The 11851-nt window shown below is 62.1% G+C and overlaps 1 protein-coding gene across 1 annotated transcript in view; it reads left to right on the top strand.

Moving 5' to 3' along the window:
* Positions 1–7521: 7521 nt before the first annotated feature.
* Positions 7522–11851, top strand: part of SNPH (syntaphilin) — a 5050-nt gene continuing 720 nt past the window's right edge. The window contains exons 1-4 of the mRNA XM_010569756.1: positions 7522–7565; positions 8440–8541; positions 9981–10130; positions 10829–11847. Of these exons, the coding sequence (XP_010568058.1) occupies positions 7522–7565; positions 8440–8541; positions 9981–10130; positions 10829–11847 (1315 nt within the window). The remainder of the gene's footprint in view (positions 7566–8439; positions 8542–9980; positions 10131–10828; positions 11848–11851) is intronic.

Here is an 11851-nt window from a genome sequence, read left to right on the forward strand (position 1 = left end):
ACCGGACCCACGTCCCGCTCACCAGACCCACACCTCATGTCCCAGACCCACATCGCCCCGCATTACGCACACTGAACCTGCACCACAAGCACCGGACCCGTACCGCGTACGCCGGACCCGCACGGCACGCCTCGGGCGTACAGCGCGCTCGCCAGCCCTGCAGTGCACTCGCCCGACCCTCCCTGCACGCACCAGGCCCGCATCACATGCACCAGAGCCTCCCTGCATGCACCAGACCACATCTGCTCTGTACGGCATCCAGACGTGTCTCCCGGCACTATGGGGCGTTGCAGGAGCTGGAGCCGCTCTGCAATTGATATTTTATTATTTAATGGCTTAATGCTCCATCTCCGAAGGGATACAGAAAATACATGAGCTGACTGATGAGCCGGGCGCTCCTTTTCTCTCCTCCCCGCAAGGTCAGTGCTGCCTGGTTGTCGCACAGAAACCCGCTGCCGTGCGTTTGTTGGGCTTATAAAACACCGGCGTTCCCACCCTCCCTAGGCAATGGGTGCGTGGTGCCGTGACCTTGTGCAAGAAGGCGCAAATCCTGGTTTCCAGCGCTGCAGGGGTCCCCGGTTGGGGGGGGGGCGGTCAGGAAGGGGCAACGCTTGGGCTCGCACCCCAGTAAGCGTCGCAGCGGGCTGAGACGGGAGATTTGGCGTGTTGTTAAAGTAGGCCATTCCAGCGGTGCGGGGACCCAGGGCTAATCTGCCGTGACCACCGTTTTTCCCAGCCCTCATTCAAGGTGGATGGTGGCGAGGGGAGACCCGCTTCCACCGCGCCGAGACCGCGCGGGGGTGCGGAGGGGAGGGGGTAGCAGTCGCGCTGGAAGGTGGATTTCTCTTCCATGTTTTTTGCCTGCGTATCCCAAAGGAGTGGGCTCTTCTTTCTGCTTACCGGTCCTCAGCTCGGCTCCCAGCAGAGCACCAGCCCAGGGTGGGCGGTGGGGTGTAACCTCACGAGCATCCCCAACCTGCCAACCCTCCCGGCCTTGGGTAAAACCGTAGGGTCTGCATCCCGGGTATCCTGCTCCTACTCTCGTGGCAACTGCTGCTGGTACAGCATTTGTCACGGAGCTCTTTTCCCTTTTCCCTTTCCCTCCAGAGGCCTCAGGAGGAGACCAGCCTGTTCCCTCTGGTCAGGCACCTTATTTTTAGCTAATGAGGGCCAGGAATTGCCACCTCCCCATTTGGCGCTGCAGCCAGGTCAGCTGGAAAAGTGATGAGCTGCATAACCTGATCTTTTTGAATGGTCTCTATTTTCCTGTAATCTCTGGGTGTCAACTCAGCATTTTATAACAAACAAGAGAATAAAAGGAGTTACTCCTGTGTTTCATTATGTGATACAACAACTCTTAGCAAAATTGATTTTTCTGGGGGTGTTGCATAAACACCCTGTGCATTTTGTCCCTGCTCTTGCCCTGAGCGCTCTGCTCTGGTGTGAATTGGAGCATCTCCCTCTGTCCGGGACCCAGGTGAAGCTCTGTCTGCTTTGGGATGAGCCCGTCTCTGCTGGAGCAGGGAGCAGAGTTTCCCAGCCCCTGGAGGTATCGCCGCTCCCTTAGAAACTCCTGAGCAGGAGCAAAACAGCCCCTGTCTCCCAAAAAATCCCCCGTGGCAGAAGCAGAAGGGTAGACATGGTCACTGCTGTGCACCAGGCAGCCAGTGTTGAGCCAGGCAGCTGGGATGGTGCCCGTGGTGCCCACCGTGCTGACCCCCTCCTTTGCCGGACTTCTGCTGGCCTCGGCCCCCGGCTGCTGGATCCTGCTCCTTCCCACCACCCCCCAACTGCATCCCAGTCGCTTTTCAAACACAAACCGATCATGGCATTGCCTCTGTTTTGGGGATGCAGCACTCTGTCCCAAATCAGGTGGTTGTTTTTTTCACCATGTTCAGCACTTTGCTTATTTTTAGTGTGAAGGAAAAGCAAAGCCTGTGTTGGAAAGGCAGGGAGGTCTCCTCGGGAGACCTTTCTGTTCCACAGAAAAATGGAAGCTGTGATTTTCCTCCCCCTGTTGCTCTCTGCTTTTAATCTTGTTAGTACTGGAAGGCTGAAAATATGGAGAGGGACCCATAAGGAAGGCGCCCGCCAGCGTGTGCCAGGCACGGTTCTTCTCCCAAGGTTTCTGCAGAATTGGTAAAGCTGCTCTTAGATGCTTGGGCTTGGTGCCACCATTGCAAAACGCTCCTAATGCAGGATGCATCAAGGAAAACAAGGGAATCCGGCAGCAGGCAGGGTGACGGGAACCCCGACAAAAGAAGCAGTGAGCGAGAAATCTGGCAAAATGCAGTGGCTGCTGGGCCCGGGCGGCTGCGTGCCGAGGGCTGGGGCTGGGGCTGCCAAACAGGCCCGCCTGCTCTTGCACCTTCTCTCTATGTTCCCCGTGGGGACGGGACGAGCCGGTGGGGCAGCTCGGGCCAGCGCAGCAGCCGGTTCCTCGTGAACCCTGCAGAAGTCGAGCAAAGAGAGATGCCTTGGAAGTGAGAGCCTGCAGTGGCGAAACCCCTGGAGGAATGGATTGAGGAATCATCGGAGGCTTCACTGAGCCGATGGCGAGGGTCTCTCCGGGGGTCCCGTGCCCCCGTTTCCCATTGCAGGAGGCTTCTAGGAGGAGCGATACTTGCCGAGCCCTGTCTGTCCGTCGCTGGCACGGCCGGGGGATCCAGCATGGAGTGGGGAAGAGGCAGCATTCGAGCCAAAGAGGCATCTCTGCAGGGCGGCAATCCCCAAATGATGGCTGAGCCACAATTCTTGGGGAAATCCACCCCTGAGATGCCGGGCTGAGCCTCAGGGTGCTCTGCTGGCACCCTGTCACCGCTCTGCCACCCGTCTGGCTTTGCATCGCCATCGCGGTGCGGTCTGTGGGTCAGCAGTGCCCCAGATCCCCTCTGCGGCCAGCGGGAGCTGGGAACCCACTGAAGGATGCGGCTTGGGAGTACCCGGAGCCCCATGGGCTCACCCACCCCAGGACAGTGGCAGCGTGGGGGGCTCTTGGCCCCGGGGGACATGCAGAGGTGGGGAACCGGCTGAGCAACCTGTGCTGGCAGGGACCGGGGCACGTGCCGTGCCTGGGGGTGCCGGACACCATTACCGGTGCAGCGGGGATCAGCAGCTGCCTGAATCCTGCCTGGGGCTGAGCCCTGCCTGGGGCTGAGCACTGCTGACCGCAGCAGGCACAGAAAGTGCTCGGAGCGGTTACGGCACAATGTGCTGGTGAGGGGAGTCACCCACTCCTGGGGGCGAGAGGCTCTTGTGCCCGGCTGTCCTCCATCCCACCCCGCGTGTGGTGTCAGCTTTTCGTGCTGTAACTCCAGCTGTTTCCTTATCAAGGACCATTGCTTTTATTTAGCGTGAATTCCCCAGGCTAATTCTGTTGCACAGAATAAGCACTATTTTGTGCTGTTGTTTTTAAAAGAGCTGTCTTTCTGTTCCACTATGAGCCGGGCAATTGGCAGGGAGTTTTGCTGTCGGTGGCTCTAGGAGAGAGCGTTAGACATTGCGAAGGGCAGCGTTCATCCTGCCCATCCCCTGAGCTGTGTTTTGGGGTGGTTTGCAAGATGCTGAAACACAAAATAGGTAGTTTGCAGCATGAGCTCTGGATCTGATGTAAGTTGGACCATCAGACCCTGGCCCGTACCAGCATCCCCAAGGAACAAGAGCGGCCGCAGAGGTGCTGTGCTGAGCAGGGTCCTGCCGGTGCCCGCGGCAGGGGGACAAGCCAGCCCTCCCCAAATCGCCCTAACCTCGCCCCGGTGTCCGTGCGCTGGCGCTGGCTGTTAAAAATCTCTGTGTAATTGCAAGCCCGGGCTGCGCTACGGAGCTGGGACTGCGTGTCCCAGCAGGGTAATGGTGCGGAGATGAACTTTTTGGCTGCAGGGATAAGCATTTGCAGTTTGTGTGGCTGGGCTCAGCGCCCGTTTCTGATGCCAGGTTATTACTGCTTGGGGTCTCTCCGGCGCCTGTGCTGCGGACACATTCTCTCTTCTGGGGCACAAGCTGTTTTTGTCAGCTCTGTGAGGATCAACCCACAAGCAAAGGATTTTACCACATTTATTCTGTGTCCTGCAAGACATTCCCCATGTTCATCATTCTGCAAAGATGAAAATAAGGTGGAGGAAATCTGTTCCCCACACTGGCTCTCAGTTGGACGTCTCAGCCGGCACGTGAGACCTGGCTTGATCTCATCCACCCTTTGCATGACTTGGGATTTGCAGACCCAGAGTCACTGGCAGTGGCACATTGTCCTCTGGCCCCGCAAATTTCCTCTCCCGCTGCCAAGGCTCCCGATACTCATTTTTGGGGTCTTGTCCCTGTGCGGAGCGGGAGCTGCCTTCCCCACACAAGGCTGGCCATGGGCAGCTCTGCTAACCCCATCCCCGATGCTTCTGACATGGAGAGACGAGCCTGCCCGCCCTCTGCCCTGGCTTGGGTTGCTTTCCACCCCCATGTTTTTATGGGATTTCTTCTTTTCTGCTTGCCCTTGCAGCTTTGCTCTAACTCCTGCCACAAGCCCCATCTATTAGATGGATTTTAGATTTTAGTGACCTTCTCTTGGTTACTCCCCTGTGTTTCCTGGCCCTCGTGGCTGCCATCATCTTCCTTGCTGGAGAGCATGCAGCGCGCTCAGGGACACAGTTATTTATCTTTGAATGCTTTTCATTTCCTCTCAGTGTATTTTCCCCAATGCCTAATCAATGAGCAGCCGCAGCAGCGAGATGGAGCCCCCAGAAGTGCCAGGCGTTGCGGGGAGGTGGGGTCCGGGCTGACGTGGGTCCCACCGGAGGGCAGGGGCAGCCCCTCTGCGGGAATGGACCCCTCTGCAAATCACTGGAAAAGCAGAGGTCTTCACTGCTTCTCCCTTTCTTGCATTTCAAATGTGATAAGATAATCTTGGATTTTCTCAGGCTTTCATGGCAAGGCTCTCTTTGCGCTAGAGCTGCTCATCCTGCTCCATGCCGTAGTGGTAATTCCGAGTGCAGACAAGTAATTCCTTCTGTCTTTAGAGGCAAAGCAGCCATGTACCAGGTGAGAAAGCGTGTTTTCAGCTTTGGTGCTAAGTCTGCCCAACCTGCCTGTCCTTGGCAGCCTGTTGGCATGGTGAGGCTTTTGGGGAGACTGAAATGGCCTGTTGATTCTGTGGGAATAAAGACACTGACAATTTATTACCAGTGATTAAATTCAAGCCTGCTGATTCAAGCTGCCCTGGGGCAGCTTGGCAAGGCAGAGCTGGTACCCGGCCGGGAGAGGATGCGCAGCCCATCATGTTCATGAGCTGGGGAGCTGGGGAGGGCACAGGATGGTGCTCCCCCCTCCACGGGATTTCGGTGCCCGCTGGCAGACCTCGGCCAGGCTTCCTGCAGCAGCAGCTCGGGGCTGCTCTGAGTTTCTCACCCCCTAAACCTGCCGGCACCGCGAGAAGCACCGAGCCTCGGCGTGGGTGCCAGGCGAGTCTGCAGCAGTGGGAGGAGGAGGAGAAGGAACTGAGCTCACCAGGCGTGAGACCGAATCCAGGCTTCCCCACAGAGCCGTTCCGGGCTGCGGGTGCTGGGGCAGGAGCCTGGGGTGCAGCGTGGGGTGCTGGCAGGAGCGGTACCAGCCCGTGTGCTGGACACAGGCGTGCCATCTGCGGTGCTGGCACTTGCCTGGTGCTGCATGTTAATGGAGTGGAGAGGGACCCCTGAGCAGAGAGGTTTGGCGTGTGGGTAACTGCTGTCAACAGGGAGGAGCTGGAGGCGGTGGCGATGCCGGGTACCGCTGGGCTGTGTCTGGCCAGGACACGGAGCTTGGGGCTGCGAGAGGGCGAGGAGTTAGCCCCTGAGGCCGCAAATCTCCCCAAAAGCCCTGCCGGAGAGCTGCTGGGGGGGTCACCCTGCAGCATGGAAAGGGAGGGACGGGGCCGACCCCGCTGCCCAGCTCTGCGGGGCCCTGCAGCCGGCGCCTGGGCTGTGCCGCAGCCCCGCATGGTGCTGCCGGAGGATGCTCACGCCGGCGCCTGGGCCACTCTCGGCTCTCCCGCTGGATGCTGATTCACGCTGCTGCATTAGCAAAGCCCGCAGCCGCCTGGCCGCGCACGCTGTTGACTCGGGAGCAGTTATCTGGCAGGGCAGAGCGTTGCCTCCCCCTGCCCAGGTCCTTCCCAGCGTGTCCATCCCAGAGGGAAGCAGTAGGACCCCCAAATCCTGGTCACCGTGTCCTGGGGGTGCTGGCACCCCTCCCTCCACAGCTCTGGGCTCTTTGGTGCCCTGGTTTGGGGATCAGGGAGCGGCATATCCTGGGCAGAGGAGAAGTCTGGGCTGGCTGTTGTGGGCTTTGAGTATTAGGCAAGAGGTAGCCTGGAAAAAACGAGCCCTGGGGTGGCAAATGCAAAAGGCTGCATTGGGGTGAGCTGGCCGTGCTCCCTCCTCCTCTCCTGCCTCCCTGTCTCGTCCCGCTCCTCGCGCTCCCCTGGACCGTGGCCGAGCAGCACTTGGCATTTGCAGTCGCCCATCGATTATCAGCTGGCCGATCCCATCGCTTGCGTTGCTCTGGGCTGGAGCTGCCAAAATCTGGAACAAATACCCACATTGTGAATGGGCTTGGGGATAGCGGGGGGGCCCACATGGTGCCCCCGGCCTGGCTGTCACCGGCAGCCCGTGAGCGTGGTGGGGCATCGCAGCGGTCCCACGGGATGCTCGGCGGGATGGACATGCTGAGTGGGTGCTTTCCGTATCTCTGCTCCTCTGCAGCAGTTCACATCCCTGCGTGTGCCCGAGGTGCTGCCTCCTTGAGCAGCTCCCGATGATTGCTACGAGCCTCTGGATCTGGCCTATTTATTTACAGGAAAATGGGCTCTGTGTTTCTCAAGGGATTAGCTGTTGCTGCCGCATCATGCAGGGATCTGTGCTTCCTTACCTGATTTCACTGGTGAACGGGCGATTCTGACTTAATTAAGAAAAAGCAGGCGCCCAGCCCACTGTGGGGACAGCCGCCTGCCTGGGCAGAAACTCAGCGAGGTCCAGGGCTGGGTGTCAGAGCCCTTGTCGCATCTCTGCCCCGAGTAATGCCACCACCGCAGGCACCCTGTGTCCCTGGAGGAGACCTCCCTTCCCTGGCAGGGACAGGGACCTGGGGTCAGGGAAAAGCTTGTCCCGTGTCTGGAGACTGGTGGGAAAGGGGCTTTAGACCACAGGCAGGTACTTGCTGTGCTTCTGGTTTGCCTTATAAATTAAGAAAGCCCTCGCCCTGCGCCCGCAGCGCGCCCTGCCTGGGCAGGACCCTGGGCATGCAGCATCCCGGCGTTCCTGGGCTGTGGGAAGCAGGCAAGGAGCGCAGCCCAGATGTTGAGGGGATACGGTCCACATCTGTCCCTGTACAGGTGGCCCTGGGGACTAAACTGGTGCCCCGGTGCGGGGGCTCACCCCTGTGCCGGCTCTTTGCATCGTTCCCATCCCACTGGGGCCATTTCTCTGCCTTCACCTCCTCTCTCTGTTGCGTTTAACCCGCAGTTCCCCGGCGCCCAGGACCCACGGCACTGCAGCAATGTCTCTGCCGGGGAGCAGACGCTCGTCTACCGGATCGCGCAGGTGAATATGCTTCGGCCTTTGGCCCCTGGGACCCGGCATCAGCGGCTGCCCAGCACTTCTCCTGGCTGGCAGCAGGGAGGGAACGATCCCCACCTACACCACGAGCTGCCACTTTGCAGCACGAACCCCCAGCCCGGCTTTCGGGGGTAGCACGTTGCTGCCCGCCGCACAGCACTTTCCTGTCCGTGCATGCAGCCCCCCCGAGTGCTGCACCCCCCTGTCCCTCTCTGTCTGTCTCTGCCACAGCCGGGACCGACCCCTCTGTCCATCCAGGCAAAGGCAGGCAGTGGCGGAGGGTCCCAGCGCCAGCCAGTGGCACAGGGGCACTGGGGTTGGGGCGGTGAAGCCGAGAGGTGCGTTAGCCCTTGAAAAGCCTCTCCTTGAGCTGCAGTGATAAAGAGCAAGAGGGAAAAAAGAGAGAAAAAAAGCATTTATTCCCTTCCAAATGTCTCCATGACCTGGGCTGCCGTTATTTAGGTACCAGCTGCCACCAGCAGCATGGGCAGAGAGAAAAGGCAGCGGAGTGGCTCGAGCTCTGCCAGAGCCACGGTCCCCGAGGGCTCCCAAGGGGCTCCCGGTCCTCGGGGTGCAGGGATGCCATGCCGCCATCGAGGGAATGCCATGCTGGGAGGGTGGGGGGAGCGGGTGGGCAGCCCCACACCCCCCCACCACCCCCAGCCCTGCCTTTGTGCCCGTCGCCGTGTCTGTGCCATTTTGATCCCTGCTGTTTGTTTTGTCCTTTTGTCTTGTGTGTTCTCGGTGTGGTGGTTGGCAGTCGCGGGGTTTATGGACGGAGTGGCTTTGCCTCCTTCTTTAAGTCTTCAGCGCCCTCAGCCACTCGGCCTGAGACACAGCCTCTTCTCCCTGCCTCCAGGCGCCCCTCGCCCCCCGGGAGGGACACCTACGGCACCTCCTCGCTGAGCAGCAGCAGCAATTCTGGCTCCTGCAAGGGCAGCGACAGCAGCCCCACCCCAAGGTAACCCATCACCCGTGGCCCCAGGGCGGCTGCCGGGTGCCCCCCCCCCGGGCAGAAGGGAGCAGCACCCGTGTTGCTGGTGCCAGTGCCCGGTGGGTACAGGAGTGCAGGGGCCGGTGGAGCGAGGCTGTGTGTGCTGGACGGCTGGGGAAGCCGGAGCCAGCGGAGCTGCTGGCGTTGTCTCGCAAAAATCCCCCCACCATCCTCCTCCAAACCTCTCCGCCGCCGTTGTCGTGTCTTCTCCCTCCCTGTCCCACCCCGCTGCCTGCCAGCCCGGCACCCCGACCCCTTCCCTCCGTCCTGCCGTGGCTGTGGCTTGCACGCTGCACGTGTCCTTCCCGCCGCTCCTGCACCCCAAGGAGCACCCCGGGTCCTTCAGGACCAAAGGCATGGCGGACAAGAGCTTTGTTTCCATCCCCTCGTGCTGCCTGGCGAAGGTCCGGCAAGAGCCAGCGGCAGCCTGCGGGACGGGCACCGACCCCAGCCCTGCAGGCACAGCAGCCTGTGCCAGCATTTTGGGCTGCTGGTTGCGCTGCTCCAGGGAGAGAGGCTCATCCCCAGGCTGGGCTGCTCCCACCCGTCCCCAACCGCCTTCCATCTCCCAGAGGTGGCATCAAATCTGGGAGGATCGAGGGGCTCGGGGGTAACCTGGCGATCAGAGCCCGTGCACGCCGCAGCAGGGAGCGGTGGCCGTCCTGCTGCAACGGGGCATTGCAAGGCCACGGTCCTGCCTGGCTGCTCCTAACACGATGCTTATGTCTCTGGCCGAAGGCTGCTGGGCTGCCTGCTGCCACGCGTGGGGATTTTGGGCTGCCCTGCTGCCATGCACAGACAGTACCCGCCACCCTGGCCCTGGCCAGCCCCTGCTCTCCACGCTGCCCTGGGCTTTGGGCCAGAGACATCACCTCATCCGCGCCAGTGGCGGCGTGAGGAGGGTCCGGACATGCTGCTGGCCCAGCCCGGAGCAAATGCCGGACGCCGCGGCTTGCTCTCCACGGGCAGGACAGCTGCCAGCTCCAAGACCTGCTCCATCCCAAACCCTCCCATTACCCATCTTCCGTCTCCATCTCTTCTGGGGCTGATCCCACCCTGGGGTCTCCATCTGCATCTGTCATTCCCTGGAAAGCTCGCTCTGGGCACACGGAGACCTCGGCACCTGCCTGCTCCTGGCTCTGCTCATGCACCCGCCGCCCTGGCGAAGCGCTCAGCTCTGCAGAGGGCTCAGCACCAGCGGGATCGGGAGCTGTGCCCACCCTCCAGCCATTGGCACAGCACCCTGAGACACCCACCCTGCCTCTCCCGCCCGCAGGGCTCCTTTGGGATGCGTGACAGGGCTGCACCCCCCTGCACCCCGAAAGCAAGCATCTCCCTTGGGGCCCCTCCACTGAGCCCGTGCCGGCGCCGGCACCGGCGGGTGGGTGACGTCTGTGTCCCCGCAGGCGCTCGGCCAAGTACAACCTCTGCAGCGACAACCATGGGATAAAACCGCCAACGCCGGAACAGTACCTGACGCCCCTGCAGCAGAAGGAGGTCTGCATCAGGCACCTGAAAGCTCGCCTGAAGGACACGCAGGAGCGGCTGCAGGACAGGTGAGCACAGGAGAAGCGGGCACAGACTCCCCCCGGCATGGGAGTTGCCGGGAAGGGTCCCGGCACCAGCCGTCGCCACCCGCAGCGGCAGGTCCTGTATGGGACTGGTCCTTCTGGGATCTCTGGGTTCCCAGCCCTGCATCTTGTCCTTGGACTCATGCCCAGGCACAGGGTTCACAGCTTTGCAGCGGCATTGCAGGCATGTCAGCATCTGGCATTGCTGCCCGTCCAGCCAGGGAGCCGCTGATTCGGGGACCGCGGAGCCCGTACATCCCACCTGCGGTGGCTGCGCTCTCCCCTGCGCCCCCGGTTTAAGCCTCTGCCACGCTTTTTCTGAATTTCAGCGTCAGAGGGTGGCTAATCCCCATCTGCTCCTCTCGGGCTTAGGCACGTCCTCGCCGGCGTGCCAGCTGCCACGCACCCACCCGGGGCACCTGCCTGTCCCCACGCAGCCCTCGGGAGCCCTGGGCTCTGCGTCCTCCTCCGGGAGAGCATCGCTCCCGAGGGTCCCCAAGCATCACTCCCAAGGGTCCCCGAGCATCACTCCCAAGTGTCCCTGAGCCACCAGATCCATCCCTGGGTCCCAGCCGCGCGTGTTACTGGGTGATCTGGCTCCAACTCCATGCCGGGCACGTGAGGATGGGGCTGGCCCTGCAGCCCCCTCAGCACCGCGGCGGTGCCCTTCCCGTCTCTCGCAGGGATGCCGAGATCGAGGACCTGAAGACGCAGCTGTCGCGGATGCAGGAGGACTGGATCGAGGAGGAGTGCCATCGCGTGGAGGCCCAGCTGGCGCTGAAGGAAGCCCGCAAGGAGATCAAGCAGCTGAAGCAGGTCATTGACACAGTGAAGAACAACCTGCTGGAGAAGGACAAGGGGCTCCAGAAGTATTTTGTGGACATCAACATCCAGAACAAGAAGCTGGAGACGCTGCTGCATAGCATGGAGGTGGCGCAGAACGGGGCGCTGAAGGAGGAGGGGGCCGGTGAGTCGGCCGGGGGGTCCCCGGCCCGATCCCTCACCCGCAGCTCCACCTACACCAAGCTGAGCGACCAGGGGGCCGGGGACCGCAACGTGGGGGGCTCGCAGACCATCTCGCTGGACGAGGGGGCCGACAGCGGCTTCGCCGGGGCAGAGGATGCTCCCGGCCACACGGACCCGCTGGAGGTGGGGGGCGAGCCCGGCGGCCGCCTGCCCCCCAGTTCCACCTACGAGAAGCTGCTGGGGCTGCGGGGCGGCGTGGAGGCTGGGGTGCAGGCCAGCTGCATGCAGGAGCGGGCCATCCAGACGGACTTCGTGCCCTGCCAGCCCGACCTGGACACCATCCTGGAGAAGGTGATGAAGTCCCAGGCTTGCAGCTTAGGCAGCCCCACCTCGGCCTGGGTCTCCGAAATGGAAGACGTGATGCCCGGCCCCGAGCTCTCCAACCCCGCCGGGACCACGGACCTGCCGGCGGCCGAGCCGGACGCCGCCGTGGCGGGTGCCGCGGCCGAGGGGGGTACCCCCTGCAACCCGGCGGTGCGGCAGCCCCCCGGCGCCAGCCCCTCCGTGGCCATCGCCTGCGTGGCGGAGGAGGAGACGACGGAGGTGACCGGCTGCGAGGCCGCCCCTTCCAAGAGCTACTGGAGCCGCCATTTCATCGTGGATCTGTTGGCGGTGGTGGTGCCGGCGGTGCCCACGGTGGCCTGGCTGTGCCGCTCGCAGCGCCGGCAGGGGCAGCGGGC

Source organism: Haliaeetus leucocephalus, unplaced genomic scaffold (assembly GCF_000737465.1).
Source record: "Haliaeetus leucocephalus isolate CR32 unplaced genomic scaffold, Haliaeetus_leucocephalus-4.0 Scaffold273, whole genome shotgun sequence".
Lineage (NCBI taxonomy): Eukaryota > Metazoa > Chordata > Aves > Accipitriformes > Accipitridae > Haliaeetus > Haliaeetus leucocephalus.